Below are 24,118 nucleotides of genomic sequence, written 5' to 3' on the forward strand. Positions count from 1 at the left end.
TTTTAATATTTCTTAATGAGCTGATAACTTTTTGTATTGTTGGATTAATGTAACTTTGCTGATTTCTTACTCTAAGATTCTTAAAGATTTTCATCATGTCCAGTTCAAATTCTTCCAGGACCGGTATTATCAGTAGACACCTTTTTATTTGATCCTATATTTTTTTATAAAGGATATTTTGGTGCTCGTTTATTTCTTTTGGTGTATTTTTGATAATCTTTCCTCATTTTCCTCCACAAACTTAAAATGGTAGACTCTGAAACGTATCCTCTAACAAAAAAGTTGACAGCTTGTACTATGTCCATCGTGTATGTTTTTTTCTTTTTTGTTTTGTAATTGCTATGTTCTTTGGGGGGGGGTTATTTCTTTAGAAAAAAAAAACTTTGGCTATAGTGGCTAGTAGTTCATCTCAATGCCGGGAGCTGTAATACTTTAATTGTTTTATTGTAAATGTTTCAAGAATAATGTTTTTTCAGCTATAGCAAATTAACTTATGTTGAATTAAAATTATACTTTAAAAAGAGAGTAAGAAAGAAACGAGATTGAGGATGTAAAAGGGGATACAATAAAAAGGAAAAAAGCCACGCCGAAATGATACACTTCCATTATTTTATCCTTTTCTATCTCTTTTTATTTTGTCATATTTCCCCCCTTTCTTTTCTTTTCCTTTTTATTTCATCCATTTTAACAAACAACTTCTTCTTGACATCCTCAATCTCCTTTCTCTCCTTGTCTCTTTTTAAATTCTAATTTTAATTTGATTTATTTAATACACTTTTTCTTCCCCCTATCTCTTTTCCTCCCTATCTCCTCTATATCTATTACTCCAACTCTTAGTTTGTAATACCATATGCTATAAAAAATATGTTATAATTTATTTTGGCTTAAATTGTCTGACGACATGGGCTGGATAATGTTTATCCTGTCTATAGAAACAATCTAGTAATGATTTAAGCAAATAATCCCGAGGTTGAAATAATAAAAACACATTTAGCTCTACCAAGGTATTGAACACTTTTCCCTGTTTTTTTTTTTACTAATGATACCTCTCAATGTATATATATATATATATATATATATATATATATATGTGTGTGTGTGTGTGTGTGTGTGTGTGTGTGTGTGTGCGTGTATTTGGGTATGCGTGTGATCTATATATGTTGGCTGTATAGGCAAATTCAAATGTTAAGCTCAATGGATATTAGACTTTACATAGGTATTAATATATTATTGAAAATAGTTATAATGTGAGATATTTTCTAAAAAAAACAAGGTCTCACTGTTTAAAAATGGCGGATGCAAGAGTTTTTGCAGTGTGAATCAATGAATAAATCTAATTTTTTTCGCGAAAAAATTATATTCTGTGTAAATCTGTAATTAGATTAGAAGTTGTGATACAACTAGAAAACTGTAGTTAGATAACTACAAACAAACATTATATAGGCACACGCACGCACACACACACACACACACATTCCCAACACTACACTGTGTGCCAAATTATCTAACGAGATAACATTTTTCTTACCAGTTTCAGAACCTTACCGGTGGTTTCGTATCAAAAGCTTCGGAAACATTGACAAAGCTGAACTTCACGTACGTTGAAATTTTCGTACTGTTCTCCGCAATGTAAACAACTTGCCATCGTAATTGCTATTTAAGGTGTGTCAAATTATTAACAAGACAGTTCGTTTCGTCAATAAAATGAGTCGTAAAGGTGGCTTGATTAGTTCTGAAAAGCGTACTATTATAGAACAAATAGCAAAAGGTGAAACTACCATCGAAATATCGAAAATGATAGGAAGGTACCATCAAACTGTGAAGAACTTTGTCAAGGACCCTACAAACGTACGTAAGAGAGCTGATAAAGGTAAATCTAGAGTTGTTTCACACCGTTCTCTACTCCAAATTAACGTCGTAAAGTTGTTAAGAACCCTGTCCAGACAAGTCGCGAAATCTTTGACCAAGCCGGATTGAAGAGTGTCTCAAAAAGTACTTGATATCGCCTTCTGAAAGAAGTGGCACGGTCTGTTAAGACTGTGACAAAGCCTCCATTAAAGCAACATCACATACAAAACCGATTGAAATGGACAGACGACAACATGAAAACGGATTTTTCCAACGGATGAAGTGTGCGTCACTCTTAATGGCCCAGATGGCTGGAGCAAAGGATGGGTCCTAGATGGACGACATCGTCATCAGCGTTTAAGGCGCCAACAAAGTGGTGGTGGGATAATAATTTGGGCTGGAGTTAGAAGAACCATTATTTTTTATGCAGGATAATGCTCAGTCGCATGCAGCAAACAAAACTGGGGTTCTTTGGACTACGGAAGATGGAGTGGCTTGCGAATTCACTCAATTGGAACCCAATTAGGGACCTTTGGAGTATCATGAAGCAACATCTCCATGCAAGTGGACGCCAATTTAAGAGCAAAGATAAGTTGTGGGATGCTCTGCAATAAGTATCGCGAGGAATAACTGTTGATGAAAACACAAATTTGACTAATTCTGTGGACCAACCTCTTTTGAAAGTCATTCATAAAAAATACCACACATCCCCTATTAATTATGTCAACGTAGGAATTGATATGTACTTATTGTGTTCTAAGCATGTTTCCTAGTTTATTTAATGATTAAAAATTATTTCAATAAACAATTTATGGGTATATTGTGTTTTTGTCTCAACCTCGTTAATAACTTGACACTGAAATCAACAGATATTGCTATCTTCTGCCATAGTTTTACTAATACTGCTTTAAATACTTTTATTTTCTGACAAGAGAACCTGAATTATATTGTAAGCACTTTCTCAAAGTTTCATGGATTTTTAGTCACTCGTTCTTTAAATATTAAAAAAAATGTAAACTCGTTAATAATTTGATACGCAGTGTAATATATATATATATATATATATATATATATATATATATATATATATATATATATATATATATATATATATACCAGTGTTGGGACGATTAATCGGAATCGGAATCGGGGATCTTTAAAAATCGGAACATTTGAGTGTATCGGAATCGGTATCGCAATCGGAAATATTGATACTTATTTTCCGATGCCAAAATGAATCTTTTAATCGTCTTTTTTGTTTGATTTTGTTTAAAGTAAAACGTTCAATTCCTGGCAATAATGCTAAATTAGTAAATAGCTATTGAATTTAAAATACAAGTAAAGATAAAATCGATAGATCATTCTCCACAAAGTTATTTTGACCTTTACGAACATTTTTGCATATTTTATGAAAATCGGGGAAAATAACAATCTTATAGTTAAATAATTAGAGATTTATAAAGAATCGGAATCGGAATCGGTAATTGTATCGGAATCGGGAATTTAGCACGAGATCGGTAATTGTATCGGAATCGGGAAAACATTGGAATCCTCGTATCACTAATATACACAAATACAAGTTTCGCTTGTACCACATCTGTTTAGTGTGGCTAGACGTGGAAAGTAATATCACACGAAATTCCGTTCATTAAAATGTTTAAAACTGTGATCAGCAGTGGGGAATCATCATTTTGTTACCGATCGCACTTGTCTTTTGTAAGAGAAAGTAAACGTCCTCTTGTATTTTGTTTATACTCACGCTATCTTTTACCTGAAAACTCATATTTATAGGAAAGATTGTGTCCGTTCTTAGTGGAATAAACTATTCTCCTATATGAGAGAGCTTAACCTATTCGCGAGGATCAAATGAAAAATATAGACAGTCGGTTGAGCGTAGCAACAATTAATAAAAAGCGCTATCAAACGGGCCCACGTGGTCGGTGTTCGATTGAATCAGAGCCTGAGAGATTAAAATCGCCGCCTTTGAATTGAATTAGTAGACAGACTATGATGTGGGCTTAATACCAATTATTGTAACTTTTGTATGATGATAATTATTATTGGATTGGACGGCGTTTTATAGTCAATATGATGGGTAATTAGTAGACAATTGATTTCACTGTTCAAAAAGAAACTGATAACGATTTCAGTGGACATAACTTAATAATGATTCCTTGAGGGTAAGTAATATATGCACATAAAGATTTATATACACCAGCAGGTCGGTAATAAAACTTCTGTAAAGGAAGTTTACTACAAAGACGACTATGAAACACAAAATTTATTCTCGGAATATTCACAGACATAAAAGAGGTAAATAGACACCCAATAAAAATAATTCAAGCATATTTGAAGCTTGTGTTTTCATCGTTCTGACTATCATTGAGAACCGGATTAAGAAGCATAAAATGTTCGTAATACGGATAACATATTGAAAACTACTGAGCTTATATATATATATATATATATATATATATATATATATATATATATATATATATATATATAACAGTTGAATAACACCGGGTGTAGTTCCATTATTAATTGTTGAGGGGTTGATTGTTGATTTACTACAATTTAAACATAAACCATTAAAGAATAAAACTTTCTAATAGTTTAAACATAAACCGTTAAAGAAGACACTTTAACTAAAATACACTTCTAAAATACATTTCTCCTAAGCTCTAAGTGTAAGTTTAAAAACACAAATTAGATAAATGAAATAAATAAGGGGCGGGGTATTGAAAAAAACTCTATCAAGACGTCTTTCAGCCAACACTTTTCAATATTAACGTTGACAACGGGGGAGAAAACATCCTTTAAAAACGTGATTAAAAAACCATTAATTATTAGCGAGGGTAAAAAAAAATTGTATGGGGAATAGGAGTAAAATAAACAAAACAATCTCAACGAATGCACATAAATTTCCAATACTCTTTGTTTACGCAGAGACGCTTTGCGTGAATAAATGGATACCGCCTGGAGAATATTTAAGTGAATTCTCGGATGTACTGTGTATAAAATAGAGAAAGTTTCATCAATGTATCCGCCAGCGCTGATCTGGCACTGTAATAAATGTCCACCGATGGCCGACTTATGAGCCTGTAAACGCCCGGATATTGGCATTTTTCTTGTGCGTACGTATCGAAGAAATTCGAACTACACACACACACACACAAACATATATATATATATATATATATATATATATATATATATATATATATATATATGTATATATATATATATATATATGTATATATATATATATATATATATATATATATATATATATATATATATATATATATATATGGGTATGCTATTGGCCCGAAAACCTTTAAATTCTGATTTTCAAATGATATAATGACTATACTACGACCGCGTTTTTCCATTCTTACAAAAATATGATTGGCTCGTTAAGCCCTAATAATTATCGTTTAACTTTATTTTTCATAATTAGTAGCAAATTGGCGAAAACTTCGGGATTCGATTTCTCTGCGAAATCGAGTGATTGTCCAATTCATAAACAAGTGAAACTAACAAATATTGTCTTGCTGGGCCATCTAACCCCCGTTTTCATTATTAATGATAATAGGAGCCTGTTTTTGCACATTCTAATCTACATTATGTGAGGCATAGTCATTAAAAATACGTTAAAATGTAAAAGCAAAATAAGTACAAATAAGACTAGGATGAACTAAATCCAACACATCATTTATTAATATTAATTGTTCCTTAATCGCTTACTCTTAACGCGGTGTATATTTCCGTAAGTATATATTAGAGGGATTTTGGTTTATATTAGTTATATAATTATATCTAATTCTATTATTAATACTATTTAACTGCTTTCTGATGACAGAGTGGCATGGAATAGAAACGAAGCTAATCTAGAAAAAAGGGAAAGTTTTCAGTAAACGTTCAACAACTTCATATTTCTCCCTTTTCTTATTTTAACTTTTAGTTTTCACATTCTCTGAGCGATGTTTCTAACAAGGTTATTGTTTGCTAAATTGTGACATTGAAGTTGTTTTAGCTGCTTACATCAAGTGTCGTTATGGCTTTTCTAGTGCGACTTCCATAAAAAATTGTGTCCTTTTGATAATTATTTTTTAAAACTCCAGCGTACTTTACACGGTCATATTTATCTAATTCAACGTCTTATACGGGCTCACTAGACGATATAAGGCTCATATTTTTCTCATAGTGTCACAATAAAATCACTTCCTCTCTAAGCCAGTATTTCTTTCCTCATTATATAACGGGAGCACATATCCTGACAAGGAAGGTTTTATTTTAGTCGAATTTTAAAAGATTTCCTTACCTATTAAAAATATCAAGCGATGCAATTAATAAATTGAGATTCATAAAAATCTTAATTAATTAATGTATTAAGATAATATCAAAGCTAAAATAAAAATAGCAAAGAAGCGGTGCGAATTTATGAGATGATGTATTAATGAAGTAATATGTTGCAAACACGAGAAATAATTCGTACAATTACTGCAATTATAAAGGTTATCATTAAAGATTTTATTAGAAACTAGCGGGGGTACCCGGCGTTGCCCGGGACAGGGGGGGGTTAAAAATGTTATGGTAGGTAAGTAGGAAGGATCAAACCCGGAGTCATGAGTAAAAGTAGGAAAATAAAGTGTGAAAAAAAAAAACATCTGCAACGTTAACAGTTCGGCCACCAAGAAAAGTCCATTCCAGTTGTTTAGGAAAAAAAAAACGACTACGGTAGGTCGGCGCGAACGTGAAAATATAATGTGAATTGTCCAGCACGCTAACCACTACGCCACAGAGCACTGCAGCTTAGTTTAGTGATTTTAAATAACTTCACATGAAAGAACTACGAAGCCAAACCGGTGTTCTCTTCTCAACTGTTCCTTGTGAACGATCCCCAAACGGTGTTAAGTGGTAGCAGGGGGAGGAGGAATTTATTAGAGAGAAAATATTTTACCACTTCCATTGATCTTAACCGATTTTGGCCGTGACTTCTCAGCAGAAAAAGTATAGAAATCTAAGATTATCGAGGAATTTGAGAAATAATAAGCCTATAACACACCTCAGATATTGTTCTGCCGTTTGTGCATATCATATTTGCATGAAATATCTTGATTTTTAATCCTATTAATGTCAAAATCAGACGGGGAAAAATGAGTTCATTTTATTTATATAGAGATAGAAGAATAGAAGATAGATAGAAGAGAAGAGATAGAGAAGAGAAGAGAAGAGAAGAGAAGAGAAGAGAAGAAGATATTGCATCGAAAAAAAAATAACAGAATATTGAAAACAAAACGCGGAACTGTCAAATCTGCAATGAATTGCCTCTGATTCTGTGCTGACGCCAGAGATATGTCATGGACACCGTGTCAATCGGACAGGGATTTGCGTTTTATATATTCTGTCTCTCATTTTACCCCTGCTTTTTATCAGTTTCTGCCTACACTATGTATATGTGTCCAAACAAAGCTCTATTTGTCAATCCAGCGAATCTTATTTTTTTAATATAAATACATTATAATATTATATATCCTTTTAATCACGTCGACACACCGTTTTCCGCTGGATCACCGAAGTTAAGCAACGTTGAACCTGATCAGTACTTACTGGGTGACTATTTGGGCCTTTCAGTTGCTGTATGTGCTCTCCGCTTTTCTTGACATTGTTCCCAGTCGCCCTAAGCTTCTCCTTGCCACTGGACACAAACAGTGCCGATTAACGAGAGGTATGGTTAGTGATTGCGCAACACTTGCTCCGCAATAATACGCGCAGCTGCTGCTACTGGGGGTATCCTTTGTTTTTCGAGACTGAACGGAGGCACTGATTATATACTATTTCATCCTCAGCATACCTATTAATCTTAGACATTTTTTCTTTTTGTCTATGAATTTCTTACTTGCGTTCCCTATTAAACTCAATCATCATTAATTTCCCCCCGCTGTTCCTCTGAAAACAGTATCATCAAACGCATTGTCTTTATAAAGCAGATTAAAGTAGGTGTATTTTGTTATATACATAGCTATCTCTGTGTGGAATTTGTACTATGCCTACATTTTATAGCTATCTCCCTTTTTCTAAATAGCAGGTGAAACATATGCTTTTAGTTCTAATAAAATTACATAAGACATGAATTACCTTGGCGATGTAAATATCTACAAAGTAAATGGAAACAATGTACTTATGACGCTGTCCTATTCCTGTTTCTTTTGCTTTTAACGCTTTCATATAATTTTCTAATATATAACATACATATAATTTCTTCATTTCTTTTTTAAATGTAAGGACACTTAATTGGTACACAAATTTAAACACATTTCGTTTGCAAATATCTTCAAACTATTAAGCTCTATATATGTATGCATGCATTTATATATCCAAAAATATGTATATATGTATATATCCAAAATTATCATATTGACTAGAAAGTTATTGCGTTTTTTTTTTTTTACATTTAAATTAAGATAAATATATCTTTAAGAAAAATGTATTGATCGAAAAAAAAAAAACATAATCAACAGACTTTTTTCCAACGCAAATGTATTTATGCATATATTGTACAAATATTGTAAAAAATATTGCGCTTCGGTCGTGATGAAGTCGCTGAAGGCGTTTTTGATAACGCTTATATGTTTTCAGAATTTCCCACGCAGAAAGTTGTGGATATGCTTGAGAAATCAGTGAGAGGTCTGAAAGGTATGGCAGATGAGGCAGAGTTTCGTAGCCCACTTCGTAACACTTCTGCAGGGTCGGTTTATGAACGGTGGTTGGGCATTGTCGTGGAAGAGAATAGGACTTTTTCTGATGACTAATGCTGGGTGTTATTGTCGAAGTTTCTGATGCATTAATCTCTTTATTTACAGTACTTCTCCGCCCTATTGGTTTTGCCTGCATTAACAAAAACTGTAATCGATGAGACCGGTTGCAGACCATCAAACTATCAGCATAACCTTCTTTTGCTGTTTATCTGGCTTCATGAAGTGTTGTTGTCGCCAGTTGGAAAGAACCACTTTTCATCACAAGTAACAACACGGTCTACAAACGGGTCGTTCTTGTTGCATAAAAGAAAGTAAAATGACACTTCATAACGGCGTTTGTTTTTGTTTTTTTTGTGGTTGGGGTTCAATTCTTGAGGCACCCATTTATCAATTTTCTATTTTTGGCTTTTCCAATCTCTCCCAAGTGGTTGGAAATCATTATATATGTTACGACTAATTCAGAAGCAAGGTCCCGAATAGTTGTGCGTCGATTGGCTTCGACTAATTGATCGTTGCTAACATCCGATGACCGACCACTACGCCCATTATCTTCAAGACTCTCGTCGCCGCCACGAAATTTGATAAACCACCATTGTGCTGCGCGTTCGGTAGTGGTTCCTGGGCCAACGCTTCGTTGATATCGCCTTGCTTGAATTGAAATAAAAAATTGCACGTATTTGTTTTTTTCCGTTTTCTATTCAACTTTCGTCAATAACACATAATTGTCTTAAAACGATTGAATTTAGATAGAACGTGATGGTTTATACAAGTTAGCAAATGCAAAGTTGTTAGCCCAAGATAATCAGCACCTTTGCATTTGCTAACTAGTATAAACCAGCACGTTCCATCTAAAATCAGTCAGGGGAGGGTAGGATCTGGTAGTCCTCCTCCTTTCGTAGCCTTGGACTCTGCCATTAGCCAGAATTTGGTTGACAATCCATGCTGTGCTGAACAATAAATAATGGAGTGGTTCGAGGTGCTACACAGAGCAGACTCCAAAAACTATTTAAAGATTTTTGAGTCTGTCTCTATTGCGATTCGAAAACCTTCTTTATGCCAGAAAAAGCAGACAAGGAAAACGTTATTTCTCCCCCCCCCGTGTTTTTCTTTCCCTTTCCCCTCGCTGTGCCAAGGTTTAGTTTTAATCGTTTTTAAATGCAATTTCAGATTAAATATTTCTTTTAATCGTTTTTTTTCTTATTTCTCGCACATTCAAATTCCCTTTAATTTCGCCAGTAATAATGTTTTTGTATGATATCAATTTCTACTGACGAGATGATAGCCGAAAGAGCTCTCAAAAAATTCCCGTATATTGTATTCAAATCATTATATAAATTTGGTACCTGCAAACATTTATATATATATATATATATATATATATATATATATATATATATATATATATATATATATATATATGAGTGTGTGTATATGCGTTATATATATGAAATAATAATAATAATAAAACAAAGTTTAAAGTTTCATAGATTACCGCAAGGACCCGTGACGCAGTGGTTAAGCTACTTTGAAAAATCAATTGTAAAAAGTGATATTCTCCTGAAAATTGAAGGTTAAATTCTCAGTGTTGGCCACCGAAAGATACAATTGCGAATTACTTAGGACCTCTATCCAGACAGGGCCTACAGAACAAGAGCACGCTACTCCATGGAAGCAAATAAGGGGTCCCGCTCAAAATTCCGTTCATATTCCCGAGTTGGATAGATACATTCCCGAGTTCGACAAGATACACCTATAGAAGGTCGGAGGTTACATCGACCGAAACGTTAGGAAAATATCACCCAAGATAAGAACAATAGTCCGATGAATCCAAATAATACGAATGACCAATCCTGATCTCCAAAATTCATAACGTCATCTTCTGTTTAATATATTTTCTGATATCCGGTATAATCTTTTTATGCAATTTATAATATTCTAATGGATTATACGCTTTGCCACTGCACAGTAAAATTGTTAGATTTTTACCTCTTCGTAACTATAAATATTTTTTCAAACTTTTTAACGAACGTAGACTATTTTTCAAATTCTTTAAATTTATAATAACATCGAAGTTTATTAATAATGGTTTCCTTTCTTCTACAGAAACTTCATGTATCGTTGGAAAGTATAAGTTTAAACGAGGTTTTTAATAATATGTTGTATTACTCCTTGTTGTTTTAATTTATTTAACCTGTAAAGTGTGTAAATTTACATTTTTCTATTCTTATCTTTGATCATAAAATAATGTATTTTCACCAATATTTTTATCGCATTACGAATTAATGTAAATTTGTTATTTTATAATATTTGAAAATGTGTATATGCATTATCAATATACTTATTATTACTCAGATTTTAATAGCATTAGGATATTAAATTTGGCAGAAAGACGAATTAGAACCTTTAAAGGTCCTGCTTTATATTCTCTTTTCTGTTTCATTAGATTTTGGTATAATTAGCAACGCAAATCAGTTCTGGATATTTTGTTAATTCTCTGGCCTAGTTTAAACGCGAAATATTCGTCTATTCCCAGGCAAATATTTCTTTTTAATCGCGGACAGCATTTTAAAGATAATGATCAATTTAAAATGGAAACAATTTTCTTTCAGCATATGAAATCATAAAAAAGAAAGCTGTCATGTTTTCTTAAATGACATATTTGACAGTTGATTTTAATAAATATTTTTAATTTTTTATTTTTTATGTTAAATTTTTGTTTGCTTTAATATTTTCGTTCAAATCTCGAATGTTTGAAATTGTCAGTGAAACTAGATTTTTCTTTTCTTCTTCCCATGTTTTTGACTTTTTGTTTTCTTTTTCATTCGTCTATGGTTCAATTATGATTTGCATCTGTTTGAAACTGGCATGGTATTATGTGTTTATTTTTCCTGTACTTCTTGTTTTTTAGTTGAGCTGATTCTTGATATTCGATTCAAGTACGGCTCTGTGTTGATCTAATTAAATACGATTCAGTGGGTCAAATGAAATCAGTATCAAATACTGATTTCGTTTCATTAACTTTCAGAGAAGACGCTTCTGATTGAATTTCACGCGATTGAAATAAGACAGAACTAAAAGAAAACTTGACAAAATACGAAATAACATGCATAAAAAATGTGTCTATTAACGATGGGATTTAAGATGTTCTCATGAGTCGTTATCAGATATTACGTCCGTTGGTTTGATTTCAGTGGTTAACTTCGATATAAAATTTCCATTGCTAAATGTGTAGAATTGTAGTAGTTTCAGCAACGATAACGTGTATTGCGTCTGTGAAACAGATGTGTATAATGTGATTCTCCTGACACTCAATCGTAAAATTCTGCCTGGTAATAGCTACTACGCAATAGGGTACAACGATGTATATCAATATCTCGTCTGGACTATAAAAAAAATTGAATATGGCGTTAAGCTGCAAGTCATAGACACATATGTCATAATACAATGTCGAAAATACGTAACACACCATCCAAAAATGCAATGCCATGCTTTATACTTCGACAACTGAGCTACCAAACAGAGCTGCCAAATTGGCGCAGTATCGCATCCCTGTTTTTTTTAAATTAATATTTTACAAGCACTTCACCATAATGTGCTACAGGTATGTTACAGCAGTTATAAACTTAAACGTAAATATTCACAACAACCCGATTAGCCGTAAATCGCCCTCTCCATTTATTCTGAAGATATATAGATAGTGGAAAAATTCTTACTCTAGTAACATCTATACTCGGATCCCATGCATTTAAAATTCCTTCATCGCTGTATGTTCCGCGATGGTAGCAACATGTAAAAATGTTAATGTAATGTGAACAAATATTCTGCTGCCCAATTTTAAACTGAGGTTGACGTTTTAAAATTTGGCTGCTATTACAGTGAACCCGTTCGCTTGAGTAACATAATTCTTGTTTATGTATGAATAAAAGTAAGAAATAAATAGTAAATTTAAATACAAAATATGAAATAAAACTGATTTCTGTACCGCGGGTCATCATGACAAAATACGTTAAAATAAAAACAGTCAAATTTATATTCGACATTAAACGCCACCCTCTGACATCATGTTTGATATATATCGTCAGTTTTATATATCGTCAGTTTTATATATCGTCAGTTTTATATATCGTCAGTTTTATATATCGTCAGTTTTATATAGTCATCTTTATTTAAGAGACAAGTAACAGATGTTATGCTTTTTATGCTTGTCATAGTTTTATAAGAATCGATTTTACAAAATGCACACACCCTCAAGGAAAAAATATCTATTCTACGCTCTAATCGCATTCAAGGCTCTGTCATATGTTTAACTCGGTTTGCCCTATATTTTTAACAATTCTATATAACAAAATTTGCATAATCAACATCCTTATTCATTAATTACTTCTCATTTTTAACTCTATAATTGTTTAGGTTTGATTTTGCTTAAATTAAGATATTCCAGCACGTACTGTTTCCTAACCACCTCATCCAAGCAACATCTCGTTTTATATTTCATTTCCCTAAATTTTGTTGGTATTTTATCTGTAAATTTCAAACCTATATTTTCTTGAGATTTAGAATAAATATGAATATTATTTTATTTATTCCCATAAAAATACGGCATAATCACGTTGCCACATCGATTCCTGTAAGATTATCGAAGTTAAGCATTGTTGAGCACGGTCAGTACTAAAATGGGTGACTATTTGTGATTACCATTTGCTATATATGCTCTCTGCTTATCTCGGCATTGCTTTCAGTCGTCCTGGATTTCTTCTTACCATTGGAATCAAGCAGTGCCGACTCTAGAGAAGTGTGATATAGGAGTGATGCGTAATTACATGAGCGGTTATTCAAAAGTGTGGTAACATTGTCTCTCGAGACTGAAGAAGGCGACAGTGTTCATAAGGTACTTTTTTTTAAAGTTCTACTATTGAAAAGAAAAATCAGATTTAACCACTTCTTCAGATGTCTTATGCAAAAAACGTTATTTGTAATGCTAGTTCGCTTGAAATAAAAAAATTACCGTTTTCTTAAAATAACGCGTATAATGAGGTATTTTGACGTTTTCATTCCAGGTTTAACTTCTAGACTACTTGTAGATCAGGATTAGCTATTTAAGGTATGCGGGTATGTAAATACCTCTGGGAGCTGAACTACCTAACGTGTCACTCTTCCAGGCGTCCCTTAGGCAGGGTATATCACCTGTCAGTTACTCTCTGATACTCCAGGGGATTACCATACCGGAGATGGATGGAGCTCCTTAGCTGTGGTTAAAGCATCCATTTAAGGGATGGAAACTTTGACGAAAAAACAAACCGGGTAGAAAGAATCTATTAGCCCTGTAAAGCAATATTCTAGTGATTATGGCACAAACAAAACTTCAAATTTGTTATAAGTCAGCACAGAGGGACACGAAATGCAAATGCAAGAGTTCAGTCTGGTCTAACCAGAGATTACGAAACATAAGAAAACATGAATGAAATCTTGATGATAGATGTAAAAACATATTTATAGATAAGTGGCCGCTCATCAAGGTGAAAAGTCACTTGGTGATTAGGATTAATGAGATGGATAGTTGAGCTATTATCAATATAAAGGTGGTTTAAATAACGGAATAAATAAAATTAGATCACGTGCTAAAGGATCTAGGGTAAGTGCACAAATATGAAAATTACATTTTTGTAGCTTTTACGAAATAAGTACTTAGATTTATCTGTTTTGCCGGCTGTGTAGAATCATCTCTTTTTTGCCAACCAACTGACAATTTTAAAGCACTGATTACATAACAAAACGCTGCATAGCATATTAAAAGGTGATCATTGTGTTTGATAAATTTAAAACAAATACATTTTAGACGATTATTTTTAACCACGAAATATTTTTTGAAGAATAGAAAGCAATTATTAAGATTCATTCAAAAGGGTGTCTAAGTTGTCAGTTTAATGTATTCCAAAAGTTTGCATTGTAAGCCGACTATATCCACTCATCTGATAGCGAAGTTCTCGTTAATTTGAGTATTCGAGAATTCGCAGAATTAAGATTAGCAACTATGTTTAAACTGTTTTAATGGACATTATGTAACGATTAGTTGGGACAAAGTGCATATTCTATATTTTATTCTTTATATACACAAGGTAATTAAGGTATCTGAGAACGCCTTAAACACTTGTAGAAAAACAGAAAATGAAACCGTTAAATAATTGAATTTTACAGTCTCTTATAACAAAGAAAATAAATATAATATTTATTTACTTTTTATTCTGTATATATGCTCCTTTGGCTTACATCACTGACTCAATTCGAGTTCGAAAGCGACTACAAATTTGGATCAGGTGATCTTTATGTATGTTTTCTATTGTTCGGGTGTTTCTATCTGAGAGACTTTCGTGTTCTGAGGATGCTCATTAACTCCCTTTTAAATGACGTCCCATGCGTAATAGTCCAAAGGATTAAGATCTGGTAAGTTGGGGGGGGGTCATAAATTTGGTATTAGCTACGTTGTCTATCCAAGGTTTAACAATAGGTAGAGGAGTCTGGACATAAGTATCTATTATGAATCTAATGTCCCCTGGAAAGACACGAGGAAGCATGATGTGCCCTTCACTATTAAAAACACCGAATCCGATCGCTAGCGACTTTTAGCAAATATGTGAATTGCTGTGTTTCGCTTTTACATAGACTATTAGAAGGTGTCTTTTCATGTCATTAGTAATAGTAGTATCTGTTATGGGATCTTCTGTAAGCAAACATACATTAGTAGTATATATTAATTTAAAGTACAAAAACATAAGTGTCGTCAAATACCTTACGATACCTACATATATAGTTTTGGAAGGTCTTATATAATTAAAAGTTTTCCTTTTTAATTATTTGTAATTCGTTAGAAATTAATTTTGTTAGTAAGTAATTTAATCTTCTAAAATCGTTGCATCAACTTGCTTTCTCGAATTCGCAATATTCATCATGTTATTTCAGGGATTACCAGTTGTGATATATATATATATATATATATATATATATATATATATATATATATATATAATGTGTTTATAATATGTATATATACATGTATGTATATATATATCTGTGTGTGTGTTTTGCAATATATATATATATATATATATATATATATATATATATATTGGAAAATAATTTAATATCCCACAATTATTAATTATTTAGAAAGTAAATATATGAATACAAAAAAATAGGTTTCAGAAACAAGAGACAACCAACCCCATAAAGACAAGTCCAGCATTTTTGGCGTTTCAATTATGAATCATACGTATCCAAATAAAACCGTTATAAAATATAAAATTTATCGTTCACAGATTACATACTCCAAAGATAATAATTAAAGCCAAAATTATCAATTTCTATGAAATAAACATTATAAGTGAATTATTTGACCCCTTGTGCGAAACGAACTTTAAAAAAACATTTTATTACCAGGTTCTATGGAGAAATAATTTTAGTATCTGTTGAATGTCCATTCACTATACTTAGAAATATTATTAAAGTTCAATATTGTGTCGCTGTGAAATACGAATCAATATTTAATTGACGAAAGACTTGATAAAAAGTGTTTTGAAATATTAATTAAATTAAAAAATATTTGCTGAGGAATTTTATATGTGACGGGTGACATTTTAGTTGTTTAATCTATGGCAAATTGGCGAGATAATAAACTATGTAAAGTATTAAGAAACCGCGAAAAAAATAACCAAACGCTGATTGTTTGTTCCCAAATTGTTCATATACGAAATATGTAAAAAAATTAGTTCTTAGTCATAAATTGCAAAAAATACAGATACTAGGTACACACAATGAAGTCTAAAAGATGATATCCAAACGTGCAAGAGAACATAAACAAAGTAAATATGCGATGAACATAGGGTACTATTATTTTTTTAATGTTGTCTACATTTCTCCAACTAATTAAGAGTATTTTAGCACTACTGAATCAGAAAATGGATTCCATGCATCTCCATCATGACAGGTGCTAAGCTAATTTTTTAAAGCATATTTTGTGATAAAATTGATTCAATTTTGTTGGCATTATCAGCTGATTTTTATCAACACATATCCTCCTTAATATGTTTTTAAGAGAAAACCCTCATATATTACATACAAGGATTACTTGATAGAAACATCGATTACTGTAAACTTAATTTCGGTCATTGATAAAATTTCGGCCATTGATAAATGTAAGTATATATAAATTGCATGTTGCTTCACCATTCAAACTTCAGATCTTGAGCTTCTGTTTCTTCAAACTTTTCGAATGCTCAGCGGCATGGAAGTCTCTCTTCAGATTTCAACGGTAGTCAGCGATAATGACTGCGTCTCCATCTAATCTCCATAATTTGCAGGTCCTGACGGAATATCCACTCTGCTCGTCACTCATTGAACCCATATTTACAGAAAACTAGTCCATATGTGAAACTATGTAGTGCATCTTGACGCTCATGTTGCAGCCCGGATTTCTGAAAGCAGATAGCGTGTTGTTGACAAGTTCTGCGTAGTGTCTGGCAAGATTGTTACCAAGAAAGTTCTTCATAACCAAAACAAATGTTACGCACGTTTTGTTCCACTTCGTATATTGACTTTTTGAACTCCGGGTATTTGATGAGCTGCTGAATGTGAGGACCGTAATAGATAGTAGCTTTTATCTTCTTCATAGACAATCCTGAACAAGCCTAGTAATTAAAGAAGTCACTATCTTTGTCCAGATCTTTAGTGAACTGTTTGATTAAGCCGTGCTTGATGTGCAACGGCTGGAATAGTATTATGTCTATAGTGATGTTCCTTTTTTTTGCAAGTGACAAATTCATCCCGCAAATGTCAGTCCTTTTTCGTGTATAGTGAGCACCAATTTGTGGAATATGTCGAGATTTTATGATTTCGAACTGATTCCTTTTCAACATAATCACATAACTATTCGACCAGAATATTTCTTGTCATTAAAATCACCATTTCTAATAAAAAAATATGGAATTTTATCCCCAACACATTTTGTAAAATCTCCACATATGTGAAGAAAAATGTAAAATACGATGTTGTTATAGCTCCAACACCTGACTTGATTTACCAAAGCTACTGAGGTTGTTGTATTTAGTGCATCAGACTCATCCTACTTCAGCTGAAAAAACGCAGACAACAAATTCGTTGTTGACCAGTGATCGAATGATATTAACAAGCAGAAAAAAGTATTATATGTATAAAAAGTAAAATAGAAAGATTTCTTACCATAAAAAGTGTTAAACACACGGAGGATCTTATTCTTCTGGAACTCGGAAAGCTGATGGGCAGACATGATGATTGGTTCTAGTAATGCTCCTTAACGATCGTTATCCAATGTTGTCCTTGAAAAGAAAGAATAAAACGAATGATTATTGTACGAAGATAAAAATGAGAAATACAACCTACATATATATATATATATATATATATATCAATAGCTATAATATAACCTTCGATATAAAATTCTTGGACGACATTTTATGCATATGTTTTTTTTTTGTATTTAAAATTATCAGCAACTCTGTGATAATTATTTAAGATACTTCTCAACAATACACTGAATATGTAGTTCGATTTCAATTGCCTCTTAAGTTTAACTAAGATATTCGTTTCTTTTTTTATTATGGCTAGGGATTGCCTACATTTGTTGGGGCACGACTGTTTGTTTTTGCAATCTGAAGTCATTGTAATTTTTATTCTTTAAAAGTAAACACGAGACCGAGACACATATATTGTCGTATTACTCAATGCCATTTTAGATGCATATATAAAGTCTAATTATTCATGTATATTCGACATCCAGCTGCTTTACTTCTTCTAATTTTGGTTTCGTATTGTTACACTTGCCTCGTTCACACATATGAGGCAAGTATAAGATTCAAAGCGCAGAAAAATATATTCCACATCATACATTCGTATTATTTGTATTCCTCGGACTACTGGTATCATCTTCAGTGACATGTTTACAATGTTTTAGTCGATGTAACTAACCTCCAACTTTCTTCAGGTGTATTTTGTTGAACGTGGGAATGTTTCTGTAAAACTCGGAAATTTGGAGGAAATTTCAAACATAACATTTTACGTAATTCACGGAGGTATCACACTATCGTTCTGTCATCCACGACTGGAGAAAGGTCCTGAGTAATTCGTAATTGTATTTTTTCGGTCGCCCATACTAAGAATTGAACTTTCAACCTTCAGGAGAATATCAGTTTTTCAATTGATTTTTCCAAGTACTTTAACCACTGCGGTACGAAAACAAGATGTGGAAACGAAATCCATACTGTTATTTAAACAAATAGTTGCACGTTTTGTTCATTTCGCTTTTAAAATTAAATTCTTTGAATCGTTACTTCAATTCATTATACACTGTTGGCGATAGTTTCTAAACTCGCGGAAACATTACAGAAACATTATAAACGATACCGTCAAAACACAATATGCAATCCACTTAGTTGCCTTCCGTCAGTTTCTGAGGATTCATTTAATTGTATGGATGGACATCAAATCAGTATGTAAAATTATTCTGCTTGATCAGACAGTCCCAAGGCATAGGCATATTTACCAGTTTAATACGTAACAGATTGATCAAAGTTACATTATGTCTAGAGTTCTACCGATTCGAGATTTTCTAGGTAAAATTCGTGTAAGTGTTAGGAATTCGTAAACCATTACAATAGTGATTAAAATTTTGTGAGCTGTGAGACTTTAGTTTTCACTTTATGTTTTCGTGTTTCCTTTTTTTATTTTTTTATTTTTCTTCCTTTGAAGATTGTAATGCTGGGTGTGGGGCAGCCAAACCAGCTGCCAACATTGCCCCGCTTTTTTTATTGAAACCAACCGAGAGCTCTTTTTAGTATCCTTGCTGTTCCCTTAAGTGCAATTGTCTGAATCTGTGAACTGTGGAAGTTAAAATGTAATGGAACAAATATATCTCTATTAAACTTCCCACAGCCCTCTGCTATATACCAGCCCAGATAGTTGTCCCTTACGTTTCAAGCCGCAATATGCCTTGTAAGAGGTGGAAAGGGGGGGGGAGAGTTATTAGTGAAACACAAAACATCATTGGCATCTGTATAAATTCTATAACAACACATAGGTGATAATTTATAATGTATCTGGTATTTTGCCGAGAGCTGTATTCGGAATATTTATGATTGCAAATGTTAAATTTTCATAAATCTATATATAAATACAAAAGCGTGTGTGTTATTTTCTGTGTCACGCTTACATCCAGGTTGTTTAATTGTTATGTTCCTCAATTTTTGTAATAAATAATTTCACCAAGAATTCTTCATATGTTTTGATTTCGGTTTTGATGTTAGTTGTAATATTATTGTAATAAATAATTTTAGTTGTAATATATTTTTGTAATAAATAATTTTAGTTGTAATATATTTTTGCAATAAATAATTTTAGTTGCAATATATTTTTGTAATAAATAATTTTAGTTGTAATATATTTTTGTTATAAATAATTTTATCAAGAATTCTTCATAAGTTTTGGTTTCGGTTTCGATTATAGCCGAAAGAACTAAAGGGATATATATATATATATATATATATATATATATATATATATATATATCCCTTTAGTTCTTTCGTGTGTGTGTGTGTGTGTGTGTGTATGTATACATATATATATATATATAATTTGAAGCTGAACGTCTGTGTGTGTATATATATGTGTGTATCTATATATATATATATATATATACATGTGTGCGTGTGTATACACACACATATATATATATATAATATAAAGCTGAATGTGTGCGTGTGTGTGTGTGTCTGGTCACGAATATGCTCCTATATGGTTGACTATTTTTAAAAAAAACTGATTAAATATAATGATATAAGATGTATCGAGACACAGGAATGGGTATGTTTGATCAGGAAGAAGGGTGGTTCATTGAAATTGTGCAGTCTGCGTTCGTGCCTGGTCCACAAAGTATGGAAATAAAAAAATTAAAAAATTAAAAAAAAAACGTTTGCAAGTGTTTTTGATATAGATGTACAGAATAATACTTTGATTAGTATGTTTTAACTTAAATAGGGATGGTATAATAAAATTGTGGGGTCTGCGTTCGCGCCTGGCCACCATAGAATGGAAATAGGCACAAACTTTAATAAAGACTTTTCATATCTATCTGCGTAAGTATACTTTGATGATTACGTTTCAGTTTGAAGAAATATGGTATGATAAAATTATGGGGTTGTCGTTCGCGCCTGACCTCCATAGAATGGAAATATGTCACAAAGTTTAACAAAGTTTTTTTAATATAGATCCACAGAATATTGTGATAAGTGTTTCAGTGTGAACATGTATGGTATAATAAATTATGGGATTTATCTATTTATTTTTACTTTCATCATATTTTGCTTTGGTTTTGATACCCCCAAATTCGAAGCTATCTCTTTACAACCCTTCCTTTTCATAACCTATCATACTTTTATAAATCAGAGTCCATTTTCTGTAGGCTGTTTTTGAACCAAGTCAACGACGGGTACTTTTGCTAGTGTGTGTATATATATATATATATATATATATATATATATATATATATATTCATACATATAGCCTTGGAAGTTTTTTAACCTTTAAAACTATAAATGATTATGATTAGCTTCGTTCCCGCGTTCATTTATAGACACGACTGTTGCCGCCAAAAATATTACAAATTTTATATACTAGGCACTGTGTAGATAATTTTTCGTAATTCTTAACTAATTCAAACGTGTGAATGGTTATATTTATTAATTCAAAGCTAACAGGAAATGACAATATTTATAGATAATCTGTAATATTCCAGCAGTATTGTTAAACGTATACAGAAAAAGTACTTGTAAGATAGAATTCTATTTTTATATATTTTTCAATTTATATGGAGTACTTACAGAAATTACGGTTGTCAAATTAGCAGAGGTGACGCCCTTGTCTTTCTAAACTAGAAGTGGAATGAAACCGACTTTGAAATCAAGTGGGATGTCCTTTTCTGTTCTCTTACATAATGTTTCTAATATTGGAGACGTTAATAATATTCTTCTGCTTATCCTTATTTTGATAGTAAGTGCGTTACTGATCTCCAACCAATTGTTCTCTCCTCTAAAACATCAATAAAAACTCGTGTAGCTACAACCTCTGTAAATTATTTCCTTTCTTTCTGTGTGTACTTAAAAAATCTATAACTGAAGTTGTTCTTAAAAAATATGTCTGTGAAACACGCCATCGCAGAACTACTTCCTAGTTGACTACAAGATAGTTATTTTCGAGTTCAATATGTACTTTTTTAACAATTTCCTGAAATAATTAAATTCTTGCCACTTTCAACAATCGCTATTAAGCCTGGAGGTGTTGTTAATCGTACATTTGACAAACTAAGTCTTCGATATTTATCAGAGCCATTCCGATACAAAAATTATCTAAAAATAAAACCCCAGAAAATTGAAATTGATTTTGAACATATCTGTTATTCTTATGATAGAGGATTTTTTTAATGTCATTGTATTATTTACAATTTCGAGAAAAAAAGAATTTGCCCACCTAAGGACGGGTATTACATATGTATGAAATAAGTGTACCTTCCCCAGAAAAGGTAATTTACATCACATATATAGAAATAAGTTTACCTTCGCTAGTGTGAATTATCACATTTCTATCATGTTATTGGCGTGAGACATTTTCCCAAGTAAATTAGTAGACTCCTCTGCTGTTTGTTATTTGCTTTTTAGTGCATATAATTTTAATTGGACGCATATATTTTATTTATTAAATCGAGTTTTATTCACTTAAAATTGTAAGCGAATATTTTTCTGCGAGTAAAGCTCTTGATTATTTCAAAAGAAAAAAACAAATATTCGATTTCGCTTTCGAAAAAAATATGTGAAAACATTGTATTCTTATTTCATACCTTAAATTTTACCAGAAAACTATTTCTGTTTAATTTAAAGTTTTTCAATTTTCTATCACGAAAAGTATTCATTTATGTGTTTACTCGTGGTGAAATAGTTCAGATCATCTGAACTAAAACGTCAATATTTTATGCCGTTTTTTTTTTATTTTAATTTATTTTCTTTATTTTATTTTCATCGCACAACATCGTCAGACTAAACGTCTCCGGCAAAACTCGCAATTCCATTTTTTCTCCTTTGTGTTTTCTCACGAGCAAAAGATTTGCGAACAATTTTAGTAGAGTCAGTCCGTGCACGGAGGAATATTCGTCTTTGGATATTTTTGAACATTTGATTATTACGAGACATTTCGTTTCCTCTTGGGCTGAATCGGTTTCCGTTGGAAGACAGTCGAGTGATAAAGATCCGCTATTTCAGACCGGCAAAGACCAATCGATTTTCCTCTCGAGTTTTTCTTTATTTATAGGTTATACCAACTAAAAACACTAACAACAACAACAACAACAACAACAACAACAATAATAATAATAATAACTGCGGGATACTACGTGAAGAGCACAAAAAATGCCGAAAAAAGAGTACACATAGCCTACTATCCATAGACCAAAATATCATGAAGCATGTAAAAATTAGAAAAAAACTTATTCGTGGTATGTATCGACTACAAGAAAGCGTGCGAGAGGATCCCTACAATTTGGGTAATATAATGCTTCAGGGTGTACAAAATATCAGGTAAAATTATTAATTTGATTGAAAATGCAACAAAATTGTGGAGATTTGAACTGAGAACAATAGATCGCTGATATAAAAATACACAGAAGTATCTTCAGAGGAGATTTCCTCTCACTACCACTGTTTATCATAACCATGATAACCTTTAACAATATATTAAAGAAAATTTCAAGCCGGATACAAGTTTACTAATATACAGGGTGGTCAAAAAGTCAGGTAACATTTTAAAGAAAAACGATATTAGCAATGCACGTATATTTAAGTACCATACATTGAAATATAAAATGAAACAAACATGAAATATGTTTATTTTGTTAATTGTCGTCCATTTCTCTCTATCAATCGCTGGAAGCGATTAACCACTGATTGCGTAACACGTGTAATCATGTCAGCTGATATCCGCGCAATCTCCTCTTCAATAATAACTTTAAAGACGCTATTGTGTCAGGCTTCTTGCCATAAACGCTATCCTTTACATAGCCCCAAAGCCAGAAATCAGGAGGGGTAGTTTATATATTACACTCAAATATTTAAACAAATAATATTAAACGAATAGAGATTATAATGGATCATATTATTTTTCTACCTTTAACATGTTACCTGACTTTTTGATTACCCTGTAGATGACATAATGAACTACCTAATGAATCAGGACGACTTGAAACGTTTTGCAAGAAATAAAAACAAACTAGAGACGCTAATGAAAACAGCCATAATCTGAAGCCAAAATATCAGAATTGAATTCGGAATAGAAAAGTGCACACTGCTGATCATGTGAAAGGGGAAAACTAAAGTATGAAACTATCAAATATAGGGGGGATAAGTACCTTATGTAAACATGACAACTGCACATATTTA

General features: G+C 32.2%; 1 protein-coding gene across 1 annotated transcript in view; it reads right to left on the reverse strand.

Moving 5' to 3' along the window:
* LOC145279915 (sarcoplasmic calcium-binding proteins I, III, and IV-like) overlaps positions 1-24,118 on the reverse strand; it is a 219,756-nt gene that overhangs the window by 136,155 nt on the left and 59,483 nt on the right. The window contains exon 2 of the mRNA XM_080131472.1: positions 17,844-17,959. Coding sequence (XP_079987598.1) covers positions 17,844-17,910 — 67 coding nt within the window. The 5' untranslated portion in view covers positions 17,911-17,959. The remainder of the gene's footprint in view (positions 1-17,843; positions 17,960-24,118) is intronic.

The sequence above is a fragment of the Euprymna scolopes genome, chromosome 7 (assembly GCF_053919585.1).
Source record: "Euprymna scolopes isolate OS-2025 chromosome 7, ASM5391958v1, whole genome shotgun sequence".
NCBI classification, from domain to species: domain Eukaryota; kingdom Metazoa; phylum Mollusca; class Cephalopoda; order Sepiida; family Sepiolidae; genus Euprymna; species Euprymna scolopes.